The sequence below is a fragment of the Lates calcarifer genome, linkage group LG23 (genome assembly GCF_001640805.2).
Source record: "Lates calcarifer isolate ASB-BC8 linkage group LG23, TLL_Latcal_v3, whole genome shotgun sequence".
Classification (NCBI taxonomy): domain Eukaryota; kingdom Metazoa; phylum Chordata; class Actinopteri; family Centropomidae; genus Lates; species Lates calcarifer.
The window spans coordinates 15696801-15722139 of record NC_066855.1 but is presented as its reverse complement, the minus strand read 5'-3'; the positions used below and the strand labels follow the sequence as shown (position 1 = coordinate 15722139).

At 40.6% G+C, this 25339-nt stretch overlaps 2 protein-coding genes and 1 long non-coding RNA gene across 4 annotated transcripts in view; 2 read left to right on the top strand and 1 right to left on the bottom strand.

Annotated features, from left to right (window-relative positions):
- Positions 1–10855, bottom strand: part of LOC108892026 (uncharacterized) — a 35281-nt gene extending 24426 nt beyond the window's left edge. Inside the window, exons 1-3 of one of the 2 annotated variants that reach the window (XR_001962401.2) lie at positions 10382–10855; positions 8412–8507; positions 3884–4024 (exon numbers count right to left, since the gene is read on the bottom strand). This is a non-coding gene — a long non-coding RNA (uncharacterized LOC108892026). The remainder of the gene's footprint in view (positions 1–3883; positions 4025–8411; positions 8508–10381) is intronic. The other variant, XR_007809202.1, reaches the window with a different exon arrangement.
- On the top strand, positions 66–3889 carry hoxb1b (homeobox B1b). Its single transcript, XM_018689446.2, has 2 exons — positions 66–1748; positions 2034–3889. The coding sequence occupies exons 1-2, from the start codon at positions 1190–1192 to the stop codon at positions 2342–2344; spliced, it is 870 nt and encodes a 289-aa protein (XP_018544962.1). The 5' UTR covers positions 66–1189; the 3' UTR covers positions 2345–3889.
- A 1596-nt stretch (positions 10856–12451) lies between the features above and the next one.
- The window catches only part of skap1 (src kinase associated phosphoprotein 1), a 31472-nt gene continuing 18584 nt past the window's right edge, over positions 12452–25339 (top strand). Inside the window, exons 1-4 of the mRNA XM_018689445.2 lie at positions 12452–12719; positions 14019–14124; positions 14699–14724; positions 14896–15012. Of these exons, the coding sequence (XP_018544961.1) occupies positions 12680–12719; positions 14019–14124; positions 14699–14724; positions 14896–15012 (289 nt within the window). The 5' untranslated portion in view covers positions 12452–12679. The remainder of the gene's footprint in view (positions 12720–14018; positions 14125–14698; positions 14725–14895; positions 15013–25339) is intronic.

The window sequence follows — 25339 nt, the reverse complement described above, 5'->3', positions numbered from 1 at the left end:
TGTAAAGCAGCCAAAACGTTGGCAAAAATGGCAGGTCTTAAGTTTTTTTTTTTTGGTTAAAGCTTAATTAGCACTTGAGGTCTACAGCATCACATTAAGTCTTACTTAATTACAGCGCCCTTACGGATAAGCTGTGGATGTGATAGGTTTTGGAAGATATTACATTAGAGTCTGAGTGTCGTTAACTCTCAAGCAAAGACAGAGAGAAGCCAGGGAAAAAAAAACAGGCTATATGGTTCTTAAATGTGTCTTTGTTCCTTTATGGGCAAAGTGGGCCACACAAGCTGTCAATCTTAAAAAAGAGCGCATGATGGATCACTGAATTCACTGCGCTGCTTTTTTCCTCTCCTACCACTCTGTCTGATTCTGAGGAGTCTGTCTGCACGAATCATGTTGTCTGAAGCCCGGAGAAGTATTTTGGTAACGAGCCAACACACATTTTGACCAACCTTACATTTAGACAAACAAAAAGCCAATTTTCTCATGTGTTCATTTTTGTTTTGCCTACACTGAGAATTAAGGGAATTGATGCACAGCAGGCAAATAAAGTAAGTAAAACAGCATATATGCAACAAATATAAAAAGGGTAACACAATTAAATTTAAAAAAAAAATCATAACTAGACTTATTATATTGTATTATTACTTTTATACGCCTTGAGTGACATTCAGGTTCGGTCAAAATAATTTCCCAGTCTATGAAGTAACGGCAGATCATTTTAAAGACAATAATAATGCATATATGTGCACTATTATTTGGAGGCTTTTATTATGATAAGCATATATAATGCAATCTTCTTCTTCTTATTATTATTATTATAGACATGAAGTATATTGTCGTTATTTTTTTATTATTATAAATTTGCCATTTTGAGCTCCTCTAACGCTGCGGCCAGAAAATGTGTCCTGATGTTTGTGTTCTTATCAGATGGATGAGCGCGTTTGATTGAAGCATTTGTCATGTAAATACGAGCCGTTTGATGGACGAGCCCGCAGACTTGACAGAGTGCTGTAGGTCTTTCGCCATTGGCCGTTCAGCGGGTCACATGGTGTGTCAGGAAGGTGATATGAGGGTGGAAGGCAGTTTTACAGCTTTGACATACTACCTAGAAGGTTAGGGCAAAGGGAGCACCGATTAATGACTGCTCAGTCTTGATCAGCTCTGAACAAACAAAAGGCCGAGGTCCAGGATGAACTCCTACTTAGAATATCCAGTGTGTAACCGGGGAGCAAATATTTTCAGTGCCAAGGCCGGGTACCACAATTTAAACCATGGATACATGCCGTCCAACTCGTGCGCAACAAGTGATAGTTACGCACCGGACGGCCGCTTAGTTGGTCCAACTTCTGCGCCCCACCAGACTCCGAGCCTCCCCCTGCACCACCAGACACACGTCAACCTGGACCTGCAGTTTTCAACACCGGGGAACTCCATGTACGGGTCACCTCTGGAGTACGGACACCACCAGTACGGCCTAGCTTCCGAGCAGGACCGGAACTTCATTCATGCGCAAGTTTCACCCCTCGGAACAAACATGCCCCCTTACCCCGGGGAAAGCTGTGGGCCTGGGGTTGCAACGGGGGGCCAGTATCTACATTTTGGAAACGGAGACCAGAGGCAGCAAGAATATCCGGAGAGTGTTTACACAAGGTTACCGCCTCAGAGTAAAGAGAAGGATTTGGAGAATGTGGAAGACGCTTCTAAAACGTTCGACTGGATGAAAGTGAAGAGGAATCCTCCCAAAACAGGTTTGTTCATCCTGAGACTGATTTGAGAATTAGAGCTATGAGGTGCAGTTTAGAGATCCCACGAGACCTCTGAGGGCAAATTTGGCTCACAGTGCGTAAACGGTGCGTAAAAACACAATCCAGCTGATATGATTGAGCGAAAAGTGTTTTAAATTGTTCTGAAAAAATTATTTGGCAACTAACGATTTGTACTTTTTGCTACTCATTCCCATCTAATCCACATGCATTAGCTCTATGAGTTCCATGTTTTTTCTCCATCATCCATTCATCCATTTCTCTCCTCAGCGGTCCTATCCGAGTTCGGGGTTCCCGGCCAGCACAACGTGATCCGCACCAACTTCACTACCAAGCAGCTGACCGAGCTGGAGAAAGAGTTCCACTTTAACAAATACCTGACGCGGGCACGGCGGGTGGAGGTCGCCGCGAGTCTGGAGCTCAACGAGACGCAGGTGAAAATCTGGTTTCAGAACCGCAGGATGAAGCAGAAGAAACGCGAGAAGCTCGGCTGCGTTTTGGTCAACACTCCCGCACCTGTGGAGAAACTCTCCGGCCCTGACACCTCTCCGAAGGAAAAGGGGAAAGACTCTGAACCATAATGTGACTTAAAAATATATATATGACTGTGGGGGGCTTGTGCAGTTTTCCACATCTTTCCCATTCCAGAAAAAAAACTGTGAAAAATACTTTTGGACTTGTCAGGTATATACAGGGTATGTCTGTGTCTGCCTATGTGCTTATTTGATCTCTGAAACGGATGCTGAGAATTAAAAAATGTCTTTTCATCCAGTCTTGTATTTTGTAATCTTCCTATCATAAGCCCATGCTGTGTTTTGTGTTGGAGTACTGAAGTACTCAGTGTCATTGTTTGCACTATTTATTTACAGGGTATTTTCCAACAAGTGTTGAGATGATTTTGTTTAATAAAGTCTATAAAATAAAAAAAGTTGTATTTGCTGAGTATGTAAAAAAGACATGCTGATACATAATTTGCTCCATCCGACAAAGTTTTTTCTCTCATTCTTAAATTTTTAAAATAAATTGTTCTGATTATTAAGTCATGCGACAAACTTCTTTTCTATATTTACTTCCATTAATAGTCTCACCAATGTCCCCTTGCATAATGTGACAAGAGGAATCTTTCACAACACATGGGGTGGTTCCCAGTGACCTTTTCACCTCAGAATACCTCCAGGGGCTCTAAACATGACAACAAACTCCAGGGAGCCAGGTCTCACCCTTGATTTGTTACCCAAATTTTGCTTGGATACAGTGACACAGGTTGCCACAGAAGTCCATTTGTATTTTACATGATTTAAGTTAAATACTTTTTTTTATTTTTTATTTTACTTGTTTACCAGCCACATTTTTCCTTTTAAATCCAGAGGAGCGGAGTTGATAATTTAACACCTCAGTGCTCATTTTGGCTTCACCTTTAGCTTAACGTTTGCCGGCCTGGCCACCTAGTTTCATCTGATGCTAAAGGGGCAGCAGTTTCAATATTTACACTGGGTGTTAGGTTTGCACACACAGTTTCTGCCCCAGCAGCATTGGCCTGTTGGTGCCCTTTTTCCTAAAGCTGAGGTTCACACAGAGTTCAGGCACAAATGAATGCGGAGTCAATCTGTCAAGACACCAGAGTGGCTCAGAGAAGTCGACTCCTGGCCTCTCATGCTTTAGATTTTTGCAGGTATTGCTTTTAATATTTAAACTAATAAGGTTATAGACCATTTAGCCAACACTGTAGACTGTGCGAACTTTAAACAGTTTTAGGCCTCTGAAAAACACGTTTCCAGGAAATGGAAATCGGCAATCATTTGAAATATATCTGCATGAGTATGCAGTTCTCTCACAACTATATTAAAAATTAATACAGCTCCACGAATAGAAGTTACAGTTGAAATACCATACGACCCATTACTGTAAATTAGAAAAGGGCCAAGAGGTTTGTTGTCATGCATTTTCTTTACAAGCCAAAAGCTTCCTCCTCAGATGAGTCACAAGGCCAAGAACTGGGGAGGTGACAATCGATATGGTGAATAGTGACAGATTCAACAACAAAAAAAGGGGACGGTGCAGAAAACAAGTGTGGGACTTCATTCCAGAGGTGTGATCCCTGCCATCTCTGTGGGTAATACCTCAGTGCTCCCAGCGGGCTCTCCATCTGGAAGTGTCAGGGTCTGTGCTGCAGCCAACACCACGGAGACAGATGTTCAGCTGGGGGAGAGGAGGAGGATGTTTTTCACCTTCGGATCAGCTCAGCTCTCTTTGCCTTTCTGCTGGAAAATGTAGGGCAAGGAGAGGAGAGGAGCAGAGAATGGTTAATGAACACAAAGGGGCGAGTAGGAAGATCCCACACAGACACAAGAATAATCAAAAACTCTGCAGCATGAACATCTGACTGACTGCTCAAACATGAGGACTATTAATAGATACAGCAGCTAACCTCTCTCCCCTCAGATATCTTTCACATCTTTAGCCAGCCTGCCTGCCCGCCCCCCGCACTTTGAGGTCAACCCAGTGCTGTTTGTACCCCATGCTGTTTGCAGTTGTTGCAGGCTCTTTTACAAGTCTATTGCAAGGCTCACTTCCTTGGTTTTCTACCAGTTCCTCTGTCGCATGTCACTCTGCAGGGTCCCGAGGCTTCAAAGGAAAACTAGATACAGTATTCATGGGATAACGGGGGGTAGGTCATCTAAGAGATACCACAGAGGAGTCATTTTTATTGGCAGATATCAAATACAGCTACAGTACTTAGGTTAACACCATTTATCTGTCAATGTATACAGTACGAACTCTAGTATGTCAACGAGATGCAGAGACAAACGGAGCACTGATGGAGCATCTGCTCATGTGTAGGAGAAACCAAACAGAGAAATACTGACAACATTCTGATGTACAGATGATGCAATATAACATACTTTGTCAAAGATACAACAGTTAAGTCCTGGACTTATTTCTGTTACAGTCCCTAGTGTGTTTTTTTTTCTTTTTTACAGTCCACCAAACTTCATTAAGATTGAGACAGGCCTACAATGTCTAACCAAAGAAATACTATACTCCACACTGAAAATCAGAGGGTCAGTTCTTGTAACGATTGGTCAACTAACTGATTTGTCAGACAACAGAGAATTAATCAGCAGCAATTTTCAACAGTCATTTTAATGATTTTTTTAAAAAGAAAAATGCCAAACATTTAACACTTTTCTTTGTCATACATGACAGTAAAGTGAATATCTTTAGGTTGTGGACTGTTGGTCAGACAAAACAAGATATTTGAGGGCATTTCTTTGGGATGTTGGAAATTATTAAGGGCATATGATATCTATTGCATGTCTATCCCTCTCTACAAGAAGAGAGATCCCTGCTATGGTGCTCTTTCTGAAGTTTCTTCCACTTTTTTCCCCTCATTAAAAGGTGTTTATTTGGGAGGGTGTCCTATATGAGTATTGAGCAAGAACAGTTTACACGGCAACAGCAAACAGCTGCTGCAATGTAATCCAATCTGTTAGGGCTGTTGTGTTACAGTGTGACTTTAGGGGATGGAAGAAATATTCAGAGCCTTTACATAAATAAAAGTACCACACGATAAACCAAGTGGTAAAATTACTGTTTTTGTCAATGGAGTCTGGTAGGGATATACAACAAAGTTTCTGATTAAATTAAAGGTTTAAATTAAAAGGTCTATCTCTGTAGGAATCCTATGCATAATGTTGTCAGACACTTACAATAACAATCTGAGACTGTCAGTGGCAAAACAATCATTTTTAGTGGACATACATTAACAATTGCCAAGTTGGATTATATTACAGCAGCTGTTCTTGGTTGCCAGATACACTGTTCCTGCTCAATACTGCACTGCACATTTATACCAACAACATGGAAAAATAAGGCCCAAGTTAAAAAATACCAGAGTTATCCTTTAAAACCACACCAAAAATATATTCCAAAGTTTCTCTGAAGTTAATATAAAGCTTCAGTAGTCTGATGTAATCAAATCCAAATAAGTTAAAGTCTTTTTTAGCACAAAATGTCTTCTTTGTCTTTCCCCAGACAGAATGTTTACTTGCTGAGCTGCAGTGGAGGGATAGCGACACAATGAGGGACCTTTGTAATAAAAAAAAGACTATCTTTAGAAGATATCCATGAAATTTGACTGCTGAAGCCTCCACTGATTCATGGCAAATATAGGCACCTGACTATCATTTTCAAGATTGACTTGAAACTATTCTTTGATTTAATTTCCACAGTTTGTCTGCTGTTATTCTTTAGTGAAGCCCTTATAAGAAACGTTGCCTAGTTATGAATGGCACACTCTCCTTCTTCCTTTGTTATGGCACTGAGGCTCTTTTTAGCTCAGCCTGGGAGATTCTTGACAACCATCCCCCATCCGAGTCAGGCTCTACTGGATCTGGAAGCAGCAGCCGACCTGAAGCCCCAGCCTCCTGGGTCCCTCCCTTGCAACTGCATCCTTTCCCCACTCCATCAGCATAGTAACTGAGAGAGACAAGTGACTTGGCCAGGGTTAACATCTTAATACTCCCTGGGATTGCCTCCAGGATCCAAATGGCTACCCCTAATAGTTTTCCTCCTCCGTGTGCCTGTCAGACCGCCATGACTATATGCCGTAAGAAAAACAAGACTAGCTGAGAGGCAGAGTAACGAAGCAGCACAATGAAATAATGAGGGGTGGTGAGGAAGAATAGAGCGCCCATGAAAGGTTTGGTGTAAAGATACAAGTCTGAAACGATGCTCGCTGCCTAGATGATGATGTGCCCCTGCATGGATACTTTGCATGGAGAGCCTGTACATTTGAAATTATACCAGCTTCTTTCCCTTGGAGCCCAGGAGGGAGGAAAACCAGAACTCAATCAGTGTCACGTCACATGGTTCAAAGCAGCCAATTCGATGCTGCCAGGAGGTTGAGAAATGCAAGGTGACAGTTCATTTTACCAGTGACAGTGTGTCGGTCTCGCTTGCTGGTTCCCCAGTCAATTCCCAGCGAGCAGTGAAGGTTGAGTGTTGCTGGAGACAGACAGGAGCCCCCCCACCTCCTCCTCACCACCGCTCTCTCATCGACCCCGCTCTGCTTTGTATTCCAATTAACTGGACAGAGGGAGAGGCAGCAGTGTGCAGGATCAGAAGCTCAGGCAGACACATTCTTCTGGCGTCCTTCCAGTCTCTCAATCCCACTACTATCAATAGCGCCGTGCTTCCTTTTTCCCTTCCTTTCCTCTTCCTTTTCCTCTCTCCTCAGCCCATGACAAGGGCCAGTTGTTCCAGGGGGATAATTCATAGATTCTTCTTTAACTACTGCCTCTAGGGACAATGTCTTGGTAATGAAAAATAGGTCCCTCTCATACATTCATACATCACATGTAATAGAGGCATGTAATCACTCAGTCGAGTCAACGCACTGCTAGCTGTAACTGCTATCCTTAACAGACACCTCAAATAATGCTGAATTAATATTTTGAAATGGCTCATATATCCTAACATAATACAATTTGAATGATTTTCTATTCAATGCTCTCAGGGCTAACATTGATTTGAGTACAAGCTGAGGTAACCCCCCCCCCCACAGTCAGTCAATGTGATGTGAGGCTGAATGAAGGTTGTAGATTTAGCACAACACATTTGCTCTTCTGTCTTTTGTGTCCTCAATCCATCATCACTTTTTTTACCTTGCCGCCAACCAAAGACCCCCCCTCCCATACACACAGATGTATGTTTGAGCAATGGGTGGGTAGAGAATACAATGATTTCTGGGGAAATCCGAAAAGCAAACTGCTTCTTTTTATCTCCTTGAGCAACACAAACATTTACAACAGACCCTTAAGAATCAGGCTAAACACCTTAGGGCCTTATATGAGCACTGACTTGAGATATGTGCAAATGGAAAAGGTGACACCTATTCGTACAGAGTGATTTATGCTGAGGTTTTACATCTGTAACTTGAGCCCTCTGCTTATTTTCTGAAGATTTTTTAAAACAGAATTTGTAAATTCAAAACAAATTTTGAGCAAAAACATGCCCCTCAACGGTGACACTTCCTTTTCTAAAACAAAAGGTAAAGACAAACAGAGCCTGAAAGACAGGCATGGGTGCTTCACTATTTGTGAATCTGGACTGCGAAAGAGTCCCTGCCTGTCTTGAGAATGCAATGTGTGTGTGTGTTTGCAGGGCAGGATACACACACTCAAACACACCCTTCATGCCCTGAGGAGTCTCCTGACTCTCTCTCCTGGCTCTATCAGATCAGAGAGACTTACTGTCCCTCCCCACACTGCAATGCAAATGAAAAGGAATGCGCTGATAAAAGGCCAGATCCTAGAGATGAGAGGGCAGAAGGAGGACAGAGGCAGCGAATGCTAAAGGTGGGGAGGTGGCGGGGGGGATGAGCCTCTTGGGGAGATGAGAGGTGGCAGAGGAGTCAGTGTTGGTAGTAGTGGGAGATCATAGCCTTGCTCCCCCTCAGCGGCGTTTGATACAGGGCTTTTGTCGCTCTTTCAGCAGCGCATTGTTGGGTGGTGTAATCCCCGTCGGATTACAAAGGGCTTCCCTTTTCATATGGGGCTGACCCAGCAGGCAGGTGGCTGGGGCTCTGTGGAGCTGTCAAGGGGAGGGAACCTCTTTTCCAGGGGAGGGGACCCCAGTTCCTCTTACCTTCACAGGGGCTTTTTGCTGGGAGGCCAGTCAGGCGCAGGTCAACGTAGGGACAATCTTGACATGAGATTCAACTCGCCCTGACCCCGTGGCTTCCTGTAGAGAAGTGACAGGGAAGGAGACCGTCAGGGGCAGCAATCGACATGAAATACTGAAAAACATTGAAAATTATTGGAAAATGAATCACCAAATATTTTGATAATCAATTAATTGTTTCATCATTTTAAGCAAAAATGACAAATATTTAATCTTTTCCACTTATGAAATATGAAAATATGCTGCCTTTCTTGGTCTTAGAATAAAATCATTGACGCAATTTTATTTTATTAAGATAGGATACAAAATGTTGCATAAGGACTCAGGCCTATTAGTCTGTGAGATATCAGTTAATATTGTGTGTGTGTGTGTGATATTTCCTGAAATATGAAATAATTATCTTGTGAGCTTAAACACTCATTGCATATTTTAAAACCTAAGCCAAATATAAGTCCAAGACAGCCCTGATTGATATTTGGTGTATATTCTGTCGATATCAGTGGTGTCTGATTGAGCTTTGGTTGCTTGATGGCTTCCCTTGTAGTGTTTCAGTAATACAGGATCAATAAGGCGATAGAGAGGCCCACCACTATTTCTATTAGTATTACTGCCTCTACCACTGTCTCCACACATGTCAGTTGTGTGTATAAAAACCCAGCCCAGTCCAACCCACTGCAGCTAACCCTGCACTGGTGATATAAACCATTCATCCATACCCTGTCAGATATAGTGAGGGAGCAATTTAATGATGCTGCATTCATGTGTTGTCAGAAATATCCTAATTAGTTTTTCAGCTTCAATCAAAGGCCTATGAAAAATGGTTAATACTGTAATTTAAACAGTGAAAGTGAAAATATTTAGGGAGAAGGTGATGTTTAACCTTTTAAAAATCAGATTTAGTAATTGAGCCATATTCTTTTATTGTTGTATGACCATCAACATCAATTGAATCTCTGCTGATATTTATTTTCTTATCTTTAAACACAAGGCAGCTTTATGCCATTGGATTACCACATCATAGGTTCCCATTATGTTATTATTTACAGCGAAACATCACTTAAATGCACTTCAACTTTGATTTACGATTTCACAGCTGATAAAATGGTGAGTCCCTGAAGGCAGCATCCGCACGAACTACTTAAGAAAACGGCAAGTAGTGCAGGATTAAATAAAATCATTGTAAAAACTTAATCTCTACCTTCATTGTAAACGTCATGGACAACTATAGTTAGGGTAAAGTAAAACATTTTCACAACTAATTTCTTCCTTTGTTGTAAAAACATCGCTTTTAAGTAAGACAACTCTAATTTACCATTTTACAACTTCATTAACCGAGAGGAAGATTGTGGGTCCTTGAACGCCGCCCCCATGTGAAAGTAGGGCAAAAACGCGGCCAGTGTAAACTAAGGTTAAAACATTTTTTCAATTAAAAAACACCTAATTTCTACATTCGTTGTTCCTGTCGTAGAAAAACAGTCCGAGTATACTGAATTAAAAACACTTGAGAGGCAAATTCCTATCGTCGCTGTAAAATTATAGCTTGAACTCTGTTTTACGATTTTACAACTTCATCAACCAACAGGGAGCTTGGGAGTACTTGAACGCAGCACCGACAGAAAAGTAAAAAAAAACAGCTAGTGTTAAACGAAATAAAACATTGTTTAAAATTGTGTGCTAACTGTTAAAGTCGTGGGGAAACACAGCCAGAGTACACTAACATAAAACACAATAAAAGCTAATTTCTACCGTCGTTGTAAAAACATAGCTTAAACAGTCATTAACCGAGAGACATTGTGAATACATGAACATAACGCACCACACAAAAACCGTGGAAAAAAGGTAAGCATCAATGTTGGTATACAATCAAATAAAACCACTCTTAAAAACAAATTTACATGTTTATGTGACCTTACGTAGTGAATATATGAACTTACTTAGAAGTACTGTTGGTAGGGAGGAATGTCAGGCGCCTTCCGAGGCCTGTTACCGTTAAACAAGCTAGCAAGCTAGCTAAATAACCCTCTCTCTAGCTAGCCTCTGGCTACAAAAGGTAATGCCAAGAGGTAGAAAGATTCAAGGAAGCACGGCATTTGCTTTCAACAAAACCTAAAAAGCGATATGACATCGGAAATGTGGGTTATTTACTGGAGAATAATGACTTTAAGTTAATATTCTTGACTAACAACTCCGCTCTCCTACAGGTGCGGCGACGCCATTTTGAATAGCAGCTTACTGTTTTACCAGGTGAGTCAGGTGGTCCGGTGATGGAGGAATATTGAATAAAATTTGGGGTAAAATATGACCTTAAGATAGTGATTAGACGCAGCTTGTATTTGGCCAGATATTTACGATAAATTACTTTGACCGTGCAGCATTTTAAAGGATAAGGAAAGGACAAGCTATGCGTGAGACTGAGTTTAAAACGATTAAAGGTTTGGAATCCTTCATCCAAACAGGCCTTTATTTGTTTCACCACCATACCGGGACAGTTGAACGCACAGTTGGCACAGACTAAACTTTTTTTTTTTTTTCCACAGGTTCTTAGGCTCTAAGGCTCTAAGAAATCTTATTATGTTCTTCTTTTAAGGTCTCCAAATTCTCATAATTACCAAATAATCTCATAATACGTTTCCTGGAAATAATCATATAATTTGTCATAAATTAAATGTAACATTTCTAACAACAAAATAACAAAGAGTAATAAATATTCACTGGAGTTGAAATTGAGCAATTTTTGTCATATCAAGACATGTTTTTGAATCGAGTGTAAGGGCACTGAACATATCCATATTGAGAATGGGGCTGCAACTAGAGATTATTTACATTATCAGTTGATATGCTGATTATTTTTCTCTGCATGTTATCTATAAAATGTCAGATGATAGTGAAAAAATGCCTCTTATACTCTGCCACATCCCAAGGTGACATCCTCTGCCTTGTGTTGTTTTTTCTGACTAAGAGTTATAAACATGAGGATATTCAGTTTAGCATCATATACGACAAAGAGATGCATCAAATTCTCACTTTCTCTCTTGACAAGGTGGAAGAAGCAAATATTTGCCACTTTAAAAAAAGACTAAAATAATTATTCTGTTATCAGAGTAGCTGCAGATTACTTTTCAGTCTATTTCGAATTGATGAAACAACTAATTGTTGCAGCTTTAGCTGACTCCTGTGCTTTATGTAAATGTAATGCCAAATAATCTGTTTCCAGTCCTTCAGTGTCTGCTAATGCTGACCTGATGCTCCCATTGTAGTAGTAGGTTTTGTGGTGCTGGATGCTGTGTTTGACTTCAGACTGATATGTGTGATACTTTGACTGATTTTAGTTTGGTCAGAGGTTTTCTAGAGACATCATTTGCCTGTCAAGGGCCCCCACATGCAGCCGTGGCCTTGATGTTTGAATAGTTTTATTTAGTTGAATTAACTGCTAAGCAGAATCCCATTTTGCAGACTAGTATTTTTTAAAATAATGTTGCTCTTCATTGATATGTGTGGGGAAATTGTCTGTTTGCTTTTCCCACTTTGTAGGGAGGTCAGGCAGCAGAGTAACAGTTCAGTGTATCTAGAGCTGGCGGGGATTCACTGTCTTGCTCACAGACACTTCAACACAACAGATTCTTGACAGCCTCGTTTGGTTTAAGGTTTGAAGGCATGACAAAGGGGATTTTTTTTAGCAAAATGTACAGTGCTCCTGAATTCTACATGATGTGGAAAAACCTTGATTGACTAATTCTACAAAAAAAATCCTACTATCTTTTGTATCTGTTAGTTTATGGAAAATATGAACAAGGCTCCAGTGTTGCTAAAAGCCAGTGTGCACGATTATGGCCCCTACTCACATTTGTTTTGCAGTAGTGTTATCAGGTCAAACAGTAGGGTCCCTTCAGTGTCAGTCAAGTCATGTCATGAGCCTCGTCTGAGAAACCAGAGTGCAGAGGAAGTTGTCATCCGTGCACCTGCTCCACCCCGTTCTGTGCAAATCTAGATGCATGCACGGAAGTTAGGTTTCAGAGCAAAAGAGCACAGGTGGCTAGATGCTGTGACAGTTTGTCTGTCAGAGTGTGTGTGTGTATATGAGTGCATGCAAGGCTTTCTGTCTTCTGTCATGGAGCTGTAACAATATAACAGAGGCTTAGTGTGCATAGGTATAAACAGCAGAGTGTGAAGGAGCAGAAAACATCTCAAAAGTCAGTGAAGTCAGTCTTGAGTTGGACAGGTGAACGTCAGGGATGGGGACAATCCCGCACGACATTAGGAGACTTTTGGACGGTAATGCCTTTACTTTTTTTGTGTTTAGTGTTATAATTCTGGTTTTAAACAGTATAGTTATATCCTGTTACTGCAGGGTGCATTTAAAATGTGTACAAATAATAGTTTTCGAATTCTACTGGCAGTGACCACATGTCACAATCTTTCATTTTAGTCTTTATTCTCTTGCCTATGAGATTCTCAGGCCCTCTGTTATATCAGGTTGAGCAAACAAAAGCAAACACTAGAACACAACATCATATTTGTCGACCCTTATAATAAACTGTAAATTGATTCCAACATGTTGGTGATGTGGTGCCACATTTGCATGTACTGCCAAGCCTGCAAACATGGCCTTTGGAAGAACATTTGCATATGTCAGTACATTTGTGTGGTACGGGAATGAGGACATATGAAGAAACAGAATCAGATAAGTGATGTGGGCCAGCCAGTTTTGCCTACAGTATTATAAAGACAGGTCTTACATGACTTTGTGATGTTACTCTGACTTTAAAATGACTATACAGTTGAGTTTAGTACAGTGATTAAAAGGAAATGTTGATCATAACGACTTACTTTCTACAAATATTCTAAAGTGAAATGTCTTTCTATTTCTTTTTGAGAAAGTAAGCCACATAAAGAATAACTTTACAGAATATTTTGATTAAATTGGCCTTGAGAAAGCAGTGCAGTGGTAAAATTATAAGCAGCTTAGATGTTTCAGTCATCAGTCGCCATTATAGACACAAGCAACAAATTAGAAAAGGCCTGAGATATTTATAAGACTATATTTACATTAGCGAGACTTAGCTTATGTATTATATGAGTTTTAATTTGAATAGTATGTACAGTACAGGCAGTGGACACTGAAACGTGAAGCTGTACTCTTTGTAAATGATAGGTGCTGACCTGAGACTGACCTGTGAGTGAGAAACCAGCATCAGATCCAAAGACACATAGACTAACTTATATGAGATATATGGACAAATAAAACAAGACGTGCTGAAGGTGAAAACTACAAGGTTTGAAGGTTAACAACTTACAGCAGTTCTCAGACTTTTCAGACTTGTATTTTCAACTTACTCTATGCTTGTAATACCTGGTGAAGAGGACGGTATGATCTACAGATTGTGATATTTTATCTTAATAAATAATGGGAGGAGGTTTGGAGCTGTCTGTCCTCCACATACATACTGTATTTATGTGTCAGGAACAGTATTATTCAGTTTAAATGTCTTTACTGTAGTTTGTGACCCTGTTGCCTGAAAGTCTTTTAAAAAACAACACCATGAACGCCACGCATGATTTCCTCTTCTTCAGACTGTGAGCTGTTTGTAACAGAGATCCTTCAGGATGAGGACCTCACTGAAGGTGCCCAAGAGACACGCAAAGTCCTGCTGAATAACTTCAAGGTCGTCCATGTAAGGTAGGATGTTACGTCTAGAAGCAGCATTGAGAGAGAGACATGGAAAGCTGCTTTACTTGTTACAGTGTAATTTCATGACACCATTATCTAACTTTTGCTTTTAATACCACACAAGACCCTTAATTGTTGGTGTAATTGCTTTAAACACAGTTTGCAAAATTACATTTTGAAGGAACTCATTTAGTCTAATGGTGTCACCTTCAAGACTTCATTCTCTTTTTTATTGCTATTAAAAAGTTCTCATAGAATAATCTTTTCTGACCAGGATAATTTAGTCTTAATCTTAATTTCCAAGCACGAAGAACAGTCCGCAAACCCAAAGAAATGAAACTTTTGTGCGAAGTGCAGTAGTTTACTCCGGAAACAACCATCTCCACTGGTGTTGCTTGCACTATGTGATAAGAGAGACATGCTCTGGTACAGGCAACTTGTGGTTTTGTGGTCTTCTGTGCAGGAAACAATTACTGAATTTTAGAAGCAACAGTGAGGATGTGTTGTCTTAAAAATGAAAACACAGAGAACTTTGCAATTGACTGCAACAGATTTTGATTTTTTGATTATTTTGATTTTACAGAAACCCTCAGGAATTCCCCTTCCCGCGTAAGTAAAATTACCCGGAACAGTCTATATCAAATTTTATCGGCACTGAGTTGTTTCTGCTGTGTGTTTATATCTACACAAATTAGTCCTTTTTACTTGACTGACTCACCCAAATTTGCTTTATCTCCCTCTGTCTCACACACATATATAATTTCACACACACACACTCAGCGGACTACAGGGAAGAAGATGGTTCTGATGACAACCGCAGCTCCAGTCTGGGTCGCTCTGCCCCTTCAGACGACGCCTCAGTTGCCTCTGACTACCAGGATGAGGGAGGCCCTGAGTGTAAGTCAACAACAGTCCTGATCCTGATTCCCTGTGTGTGTGTGTTTGTGTGTGTGTGTGTGTGAGGCTGTTTGCGCAGTGCAGAGATCTCTGCTGAAAAAGGCCTGATTCTAAATGTGGGTGTCTCAACGCGGCAAAGCAGCACTAATGGCTTTTTCTTCACATTAGTTGAAAGAAAAAAAAAGACAATAATTTTGAATTTGAGCAGCAGACGTTGGCCCAGATTAAATGTAGATTCCAGCTCATACCATCTAGTTTAACCATGGACAATGGGATGAAATTTTAACCCTACAAATGACACGTACACGTCTATATCATCTTTGTTAACACGTGTTTCAGCTGAGTGGCTTTCAGTGTGCGAGGAGTTCAGCATCGACAAAGGAAAAGGTAAAAAGGAGGAGTCGTGTCACAGGAGACAATGCTGTAAACAAGTGCGGTCTTAACACATGATCCTTAACATCCTCACTGACACACCTACACACACAGGAAGCACAGGCAGACCTTGTTGCTGTGTATTGTTGCTCACCCTCTTAATTTGAGAAACTATGCCACATCTGTGAAATTTCCCCTCTCCACTGGCCTCCCACCTTTCTGCCTGATCTCTGGTGACATCAGTGACTCCTCCTCACTCTCCTCTACCTCCAAGCTACTGTGCAGGTATAGGCTGGCCTGATGCTGGAGAAAGGGGAGAGAGGGGTGGGGGGCTGGTGGTTCAGAAAGACCTGAATGGTGACCTAGAGCTCCCTCCAGTGGCAGACCCTCCACCCTTGGTCTGTATCCTTGAGCTGTATGTGTGGACTGTGGGAGGCATGGAGGCAGCCCACACAGAGAGGCGGCTTTTGTAGCTGCAGGCTAATGCAGTGATTGATTGACCCCAAGCCCCTCTATTCTTTCACAACCGGGTTTGAAATACAACACTGTACCTGAGGGGCCATGTGTGTTCTATCCCTCTCTCCCTTTATCAGTCTTTCTCTCTATCTTCCTTTCTTGGACTTGCCCTCCCTCCCGTTCAGACTTTTTGTATTTCTGACTCTTTGCGCTGCTAATAGCCCTTGACGTGACATGCTGCAGGTGGGCATTACTGACTTGGCCGCCTCAGGTGCCAATCTCTACCCTGCGCTCTTTTTCAGCTTCCTTTCCCGAGGTAAAGCTGGAATCATGTGGAATTTCCCAGTCGGGGGAAAAAAAGAGAGATTATGTTGTCAATCACTTTGTGATACCGGTAGTTAATGCCAGCTGGATTTAGTCAAAAATGATCCCCTTATTTGGAAATGGCTTAATGAACTCTTCTGTCCTCTGCCCACGGAAGAGTAACTGCTGCCTTTCTCTACAACTTTGGAAAAACGGAGTAAACAAATCACGGCAGATGGTAGAAACACAGACCACAAGACAATGATAATTCATTTTTTCAAATTGTTCATTTCAGAATAAACCAGGCGAGATTTCCTTGGGGAAACAAACAAAATCAAACTATAAAATGCTTTAAAAATTCCCCTTAAGGCTATAATGGTAACACGCCCAACTACAAACTATGCCGTCTGTTACTGTGGAACACGATAGTTGTTAAAGCTCGAACATGGTGTCACACCATTGTCGATGTTAAATGTGAGAAATAGCCAATTATGCAGCACCACGAGAATCTTCTCTCTCTTTCATTTGCATTTTGCTTTTATTATCACCAACTGGTGCCTCTTGACACTAAACTAAACTACACTTTAAAAAACGTACATTTTATTGTTTTGGATCAATAATCATAACATTTTGATTCTGTTAGAAAAATGTTCACCTCACAGCGCTGTCTCTCTTTATTACCGAGGGACTTTGGTCCATGTTAGCATAGTGAATGGCCTGTGTCCTCACTAAAAGGGCATGTGGAGTTCATAGTTCATTCTCTGTTCATTGCCAGTTGAAAGAAATGGCTCACACTTCTCTGCTGGGCGGTCTGTTTCAAGGGAAGAGGGAGTATTTTTGGAAAATAATGGCATGACCACTTAATGAAATCTGTGACATTTTGGGAGGAAGAGTCATCATCTGTGGTGAAGATTAAAATTTTCTTTTATTCCTTTTAATGCAAACATCAGCAGATTAGCTTTTTGTGGTGAAAATAAATTATAATTTTGTGATTTAGAGAATAACATTTGGCTTTAAGGAGAAGATAGAAAATTGAGTTTTTTTCTCTTGAGTTTAATTGTGTCATTTTGTTTGAGCCTACTGTACACAATAGAGACTTTGTGACTCCGGAGAATGTATTATCCGTGGTAATCGACTGCCTGCCTTTGCTGCTCTCTGTTCCCTAACCAGAAAGTGAGTGAGTGTGAAGTCGATGGCTGCTTTTACACGCAGGAGGAGCCTGTGCCGTTTGATTAGATGCGGTGGCCTGTTGTCTTCAGCGGACTGGGTGACACCAGATTTGTAATGGCTGACAGGAACAGATGGAGCCTCCATTGTTAGCCCGGGTGTCTGCATGGTAATGTGAACTGAGTTTCACCCGCCGACCGCACCGGTGACCTGACCGCGCCTGTAGCCTCACCCCAGCCTCGTCTGCCCCCTTTAACAACCTCCACCTCCCTCTCTCTTTCTCACTCGGTCTTAGCGCTATTTGGGGCTCACACACATTTTCAGGATGTTTCTTTTTCACTCCCTCCATCTTTGCCATTCCAGTACATCTTGCATACATAAACAAATTTATGCACAGATTTCTTTTACAAACACCCATGCCACACACACACACACACACACACACACACACACACACACACAAGATAGACCCCATGAGGCAGCTGGAGATGTGGGGCTTTTAGTCCTGTCATGCTGTTTGCAGGTCAAGTTTACGAAGTCAAAATGGCTTGTTTGTTTTTCTTTGATTGGGGAACACTGCTGGGCGCTCGGGGATGTAGCAGCAATGACAGAGCGCTGCAGGAAGAGCTTTGTTTCAAGAGGCGTTGCAAAAAAAAAAAAAGAAAAAAAAGATGGCGCTTTTGTAACATTTCCTTTTTCCTCTTTGTGATCATAGTTCTTCTGTTACGATGTTCCATATAGCCTGTATTTGCTCAGGTAGGGATGTAGGCTCAAAAAATTGATTCCATGTGCATGTTATTTTCTCTCATATTTTCTTCTCTTGTGTTTGGTGTCTGTTTTCTGGGCCTTTTGAATTATATCATCTCACATGAGGTGTGTATAATCTGGTTCATGTTGTCTAATTCCTCTGATTTATTGGAAATCATTTGATTTGATATACAGGCAATTATTTTGATCATCCCCTTTATTATTTTCTGAATTAATCAATTATTAATTTAGTCTATAAATTGGCCAAACATGGTGAAAATGTCATAATTTCCAAAGGCCAACGCAAGCTCTTTAAATCGCTTGTTTTGCATCCAAATATTTTCAGTTTACTTTTATATTAGACAAAGAAGGGCAGCATATCCTTGAAATTGAGAGGCTGGCACTAGGGAATGTTTAGTGTTTTTGCTTGTAAAATTAAACTGATGATTTAGTTGACTAATATTTTCAGCTCTATAGGTAGGTGTGTTCTGTTCTGTAGGCCTTTTTAAAGAATGCAGGAATGTGACTCCTGTCAGTGATTACCACGCTGGCCCAATTTCCTAAACCAATTACTGGCGATAGAATGCAGTAGGGTAACCAATTTGAAGTTACGTCCCGCTGTTGCCTATTCCTCATTTGAATATGAGGAGCCAATGCACAGTAACAACATTATTACATGGTGCTGGTAAATAGAATATTAAATCTAAATTTTGTCATTTCGGCTGAAGCCTGAAAAAGCTATATAATAAAGTGAAGTGTTTTTTTGAGGGTGTGTGCCTGGGTCTCTTGGCTGGGGAAATAGGAAAAACAATGCCAGCTGACAGATTGATGCTTCATTAGGGGGTTAATCAGTAATGTTTCAGGTGCCAACTGGCCCTTGTCTGTGTTTGAAGTCAAATTAACGGAGATGGAGAAAGAGAAAGTTTCTTGTGCAGACTTTAAATGAATGAGACACACAGGCAAAAATGTTGCTAAATCGACAGCTTAGTTGCATTTATACCAGCTTTTCTCCTTTTAAATTCAGCACCTGGACAGTATTTTGGGGTCTGCAAAGGTTTGATTGCCTGAGATTGTTCCGTCTCCTCCCCACCTACTGAACTTTTGACCTTTGGCCTCTTGCTTGGCCAACCTGTGACCTGTCTGCACTCGGGGTCCAGAGTTGGTCGAATGATTGGCCTTCCTGTCACAGGACGCCCCATCAGTCAGTCACAAAGTTTCTTTTGGACTTGCTGATAGCCATCTACTGTATCTCCATCAGAATATCTGCCTGGAGATTAATTTTTCACCGCATTCATCGGCGTATGGATTTCGTGACATTTGGATAGAGACTGCTCGTTTGCGAGGGAGCGAGGAATATGTTAATGACGCTCTTCCTCGTTTTCTCCTTCACTCTCCTTTCCTCTCCTCCCTCAGTTGCTGCCTGTGTGCTTTTCGAGAAAGACACACACGCACTCACATTACGAGGCAGGAGCAGGCTCTGTGCATCGCTGCGACTGCTTGCCATCAGGGTTCAAAAGTTCACACTATTCCCCCAGGGCTACTGTGCTGCTGCAGATGCTGATAGTCTTTTCTTTCTCTCTCTCTCTCTCTCTCTCTCTCTCTCTCTCTCTCTCTCTCTCTCTGTCTCTGTCTCTCTCTCCTGGCTGCCTTTCTTTCCCTCTCTCCCTCGCTGTTTACACTATTAATCTTGTACACTCTCTCTCACACACTCACTCACACTGCCTGGCAAGAAGAGAGCGGCTTGAAGGGGGGATTTGGACGTATTTAACCGAAGGGCATCCATCACTCTCATCTCTGGCTTCACCCCCACCAAAAGCCACACTGTGCAGTTTTTGCATCATCCTGGTTTGTAAGCCCGTCTGATGCAGCTCTCCCCTCGTTTGCTTTGTTTTATTGTTGCATTGCATATAATTACATCCCTCTGTTGCCTCTGGTGTAAGCGCCGTGTTGAAACCCAGGGAAAACAGGCGAAGGTAAATGTGCAGCAGTCCATCTGTAAAGAGGCACATAGGCAGAATGCAAAGTGGGAAGCTGGGGCAGGGTGGCTCCTAATCTCCCCCAGAGCTGTCAATGTCACAGACAAATAGCAAAACTATCAGATGCGGTGGGTTCACCCAGAGGTTAGCGTTCCCAGGTACCTCCTGCATTCACTCCCTCTCTTTCTCCCCCTGCCTTGCAAATGAGAATTTGATTTTGCCCTCCACTGGAATCCATTTCTGGAGATGAATGAAGTTTCAATGCCAAGCCCAGGTGGCCCCGCTGATTTCTTAGGGAAATAAATGGAGATGGGAGAGATGTGTTGGCCTGTACACAGACAGTGACACGACAGCTCCCAATGCCTCTGGGATCCCTCTGTTTAATTGTTGCTGTAATGTAGCACTTTAAGGTCATTAACATGCCCTTGTGGAGTTATTCAGGGATGTTGAGGATGCATCCCTCTTTACACTGGGATATCCGCACGGCCGGGAGAAGTCAGCACCGTGTGTGTGCCAAGTGGGACAGGGCTGCCATGGGCTCATATGCTGTTCAAGGATTGCGTATCTACAATGGAAAATTTTTTAACCATTGATTTATATTGGCCTGTGCTGTAAGTTAGCTTATCTCAAAGAAATAGAATCAATAGAATTCATAAAATTTGTTGTTTGATTGAAAGAAACCAATTATACATTTAAATAATTAACTTCAAAATACAGATTCCATACGATTGATTACCGTTAAGGTGACAACATTTCATAAAATGTTAGATTTAAATGAACATAATTAGTGTTTTTAAAATTTTGTTGGTCGGGGTGTTTTGCATGTGTTCAGTGATTGTAATGTTTGGTTTCTGTGTAGTAAAACAGTTTTAAAAACTTAACAAGTATTGGAAAAAGCATTTGTTAAATAATGATAATCCTTGCTGTTTTATGTTGTATTATTTTTCATTTCAAGTATATTATAAAATCTGTTGTGAATGACTTCTGCTGCGTTTACTGACATAGAGGATGATTTGCTGTTTAGTGTTTATTCTTGTTAATTTTTAAACAAGTAAAAAAGATTAAATTAAAATAAGTTTGAACATAATTTTAGAAATGTTGAATATTGAGAAAATCGCTGTTTTCACACTTATTATTTCACTTGTTTGGAAATGTTGACCAGTTATATGAAAATATAATTTAAAAATATGATATACTGGCAAAATATTTATATGATTAATTTTAATAAAACTGTTTCAAAATAAGTTATATTTTCTGTAGCAAAAGAGGAAACCAAGCAAAAAACAACACATATTGACATATTCTTATTTGCTCAGAAAAGGCCAACTCCAAAGCAATTTGAAAAAAGTTATTCTGTCTTTACTCATACTTTTTCATGGAGGACTAAATGAAAAACCTGCTAAAAATATTTCAAATGAATATATCACTAATTCTGTGCAGGTCTCCTGCAAATTTTAAGAATTGAATATAAAACAAAGTAAAAATGTATGGTTTTACTAATGGGAAAATATTTTTTGAATGAATAATCATCTTTCTATGATTTATAAATGGGATCTAATATGTTGTTTTAATTATTATATGAATCCTGGTGGGTTAAAAATAATCCATAATTTGATCCACTGAAAATAATAAAATTAAATATTATCTTGAGTAAAACCCATAGCATCAGATTTAAGCAAGACGCTGATTTCGCCGAGCATTTGGCTGCATTTGCTTTGACAGAATAATTTTCCTGTAACACCTGTTGCCCACAGACTCACTGGTGATTTATGAAAGGAATCAAAGAATGATAGCATCATATAATTGTTTATTGGCATAATATGTAACAGCAGTGACTATAAAATAAGAGTGATTATATATAAAGGTAATAGGCATGAGATATTGCTCAGAAAGCATTGACACAGTCCTCGCGAACATATTTACTTACCATTATTGCTGAAATTATATTTAAAGCATTTTTAGTGGAAATAACAGAGGCATTTTAAAGTTGTAATAACTGTACATTCAGAGGGCGAGTGTGTTGATTTTCTCTGAGTGTTTTTCCCTCCAGGCTCTGTTGTTGACTGCGTTATTTCCCGTTTTTATCACAGATATGCAGGCTCTCCTGTGGGCCCGAACTCCTCCATTGTTGGTATTTATATTCATACTACTTTTTTTCTTCTTCTTCGTTTTTTTTTTTCTTTTGTCTCTGTCAGTGAAGCAGTTGAAAACCATCCCCAGCGATTAGAGGATCATTGTATCTGCAGTTAAGCATTTGAATAGTGGTAGTAAATCTAGAAAAGGGAAATTCAGGGTCGCTGTAGACGCTGCTTATAGCTGCCCAGGGGGAAGCCGATGTCACATAGTAAATTTAGCCCCTTAGTGTCTTTACAGTGGCCAGCCTGTGATGTTCAACCGTAAGAATTGAACAGAACGGAGCCTAGAACGACTTGACGTCTATTCCTGCGTAGAGGCACATAAATGTTTTTTTTTTCCCTTCAAATTGCATCAAGTGTAACAAACAATAAAAGAGGGAAACACTAGATTTCTCTGAATGGCATGTAGTTGCAATTTCATTGATTTTCCAGAATCCAAATCATTAAAGAAATCCAAAACTGTGCATGTTAAAGCTTTGCTTAGTTGAAAAGCTTTTATCTTAAGTCAGAGACACAGATTTCTTGTTTAACCTGATTGACATCCCTGATCCAAAAAAAAGAAAGAAACCCCATCTTAATCACTCCTGCATAAATTCCCGGCCCCATTAAAGATTAGTAGACGACGATGCAGGCATCATGCAGCCTGATATAATGCAGTGCATGTTTTCTTTGGTTCAAACACATGCATTAGGAGGTTCTAAACACGGTTTATGTATCGATGACTGAAGTCGTAATCAAATCAGGGGGAGGAGAGGAGGGCAGGGAAGACATTCTGCCCTTAACCTCAGTGCCTCTCAGTCTCTCTCCTCCCTCCTGACGGCCGCCTCGCTGGAGGGACGCACAGCAAAGGCCTCCCACTGTAATGAGGAAAAATGTATCAATTTAGCTTCGGCCTGTGCACAGATTGAGCGCCGGGTGGGTGAAGGTGCACTGAGTGAATCCTTTTTCCTAATCAAGGACAGTATCGAAGAGGATTGCGGTCTCACTCGCTTCGTCTGTAGAATCAGCAGCATTCCTCCCCTCAGCCCCCTCAGGGCCGGGGAGCCTCTCTCTGCCTTCTGTTTCACCTCATCAGCAGAGTTCAGGCGGAGGTCAGGTCCTGCCCCCTGATGCTGCATTCAATGCAATACCTCTTGCATCGAAAAGGCACTGTGAAAGCCCCTATGCTCAAGGACTAAGCAAAGGAGAAAGAAAACATATGATAGCTTGCCGATTTTGATTCCAACCTGTGCTGTGAAGGGTGAGGGGGTCACCTCCTCTACACACTCTTAAATAGATTTATTAATAACACTAATAAAGTCACCTGATTGATTCATTTATTTTTGTTACCTCATGATCAATACAAGTAAGTAATGTAATTTGCTGGCAGTATGTTGTTTCCTTTGTACCTAGATGTTTAAAAGCAAAAATATCAAATTTTTCTAGTTACTTTAGTTATATCAGGCGTTAAATAACACTGAGATTTTGCCAAAAACTTCATTTTCATGCTCAGCTCTTGGGAAGGTGTTATCTTAAAAATGAAAAGAAAAATGAAACAAGCAAAATGTAGAGCAGAAAATAAATTTGCAGCAATTTTGATCATTTTAAATCTTTTTTTTAATGCAAAATACCTTAAACACACTAGTTTCAGCTTCTCAAATATAAGTATTTTCTGGTTTTCTTATTTTTTGTAATAGCAGTTAGTATTTTTGGTTTTGGACTGTTGGTTGGTCAGATTAAACAAGCAGTTTGAATCTGTCAACTTGGGCTTTAGTAACTTTTTTCCCTACCTGACATTTCATAGACCAAATGATGAATCAATTATGGGAATAAGCATTTCAACTCTAAAGCTAAACTAAAACAACATAAAAGCACATGTAGTAGAATATGTCATAAATGACCCTGTAAAAGTAGTAAATACAGAACACAACAATCATAACTTCACAACAACAGATGAGACTCAGCATCACAAAGGACACACACACACTCACTCTCATTAAGACAAAGAATAAATGAGGTAGTATTAGACATCACATATGGCATGCAGACTTCAATTACACCACATAGGCATTGATGGACAGAGCAAGGCGAAAATACAGTCAGTTAATTTTTATTTCTACATCTTTCCAAACATCTCACCAATCGCAGTTGACACTTACTGTATGTCAAACATCACAAATACAGCAAGATGTTTTCTACTGAGGCATATAGTATATTGCAGTAGCTACACATCTGCATAATTTCAGGTAACAAATGTTTTGTGGACAAAATTTCAAAACATGAAAGAGCTGTACCAAATAGCTAAAGAAGGAGAGAGACACTTCTCCCAGACGTTCTTTCTCCATGTATACGGCGAACTGAATTATTTCTGTAGCTGGAGATACAGAAGTGGTTCAGACCCCTGACTTTAAAAGTACATGTACCCCTGCTGGGACTGTGCCCTGCCATTACTGTTGAATCCTTTCTAATAAATAATAAAGGGGACTGCTCACTTTACATCAGCATTTCCATCTTCTGTAACACTCAACATCTTCAGTGCATTTCTGTGTTTTCACAACATCTTTGTTGCATTATGACCACCGTTAGATCTAATGTAACATATTAGTCCTCCCACCCAACCATTTCCTTTCATTTTGATTCACTCTCTATCCAGCCTTTGATTGACTTTCAGCCTAACTAAAGTGGATTTTAATGAGAGAATACATTAACTCCCTCTGGTCATGCTAACATAAATCAGCCTTTTCTTGCGGGATCAACTGCTGAGCTCATAACACCATGCTGAGAGAGTGTGAATAACCAAATGAGAGATAGCGGCTGTGGCAAACCGCTGGCAGCTCAGATGCATTGTTGTGTACCCCCCTACCCCCCAACTCCTGAGTTTAAAACAAGTTCAGGAAGGCAATAGAACGCAGCACCCATCAGCACCCGGGTCAGCTCGCTTATGAAAATATTCTCTTACCAGGATCAATTAAACACATATTTCTGGTCGATTTCTATTGATTATCTCCCTCCATTTGGAAATGCCGTGACTCAAATCTTTTCTTGCTGATGACTACCGAGAGCTGTTAGATTCAGTTAGCACAGCCTGTAGCAACCTCTCACCTTGATTTAATAAAACACGTGACGCGACTCTTAACATCACATCTATCTGCTTCTCTTTGTTGGTAATTGCACTCAGCTAAATAGGTTATG

Bases quoted from the DNA above. Each gene is read 5' to 3' on its own strand.
- hoxb1b (XM_018689446.2), top strand. From the start codon at position 1,190: ATGAACTCCTACTTAGAATATCCAGTGTGTAACCGGGGAGCAAATATT. The intron at 1,749-2,033 runs GTTTGTTCATCC...TTCTCTCCTCAG, and splicing joins GAGGAATCCTCCCAAAACAG to CGGTCCTATCCGAGTTCGGG.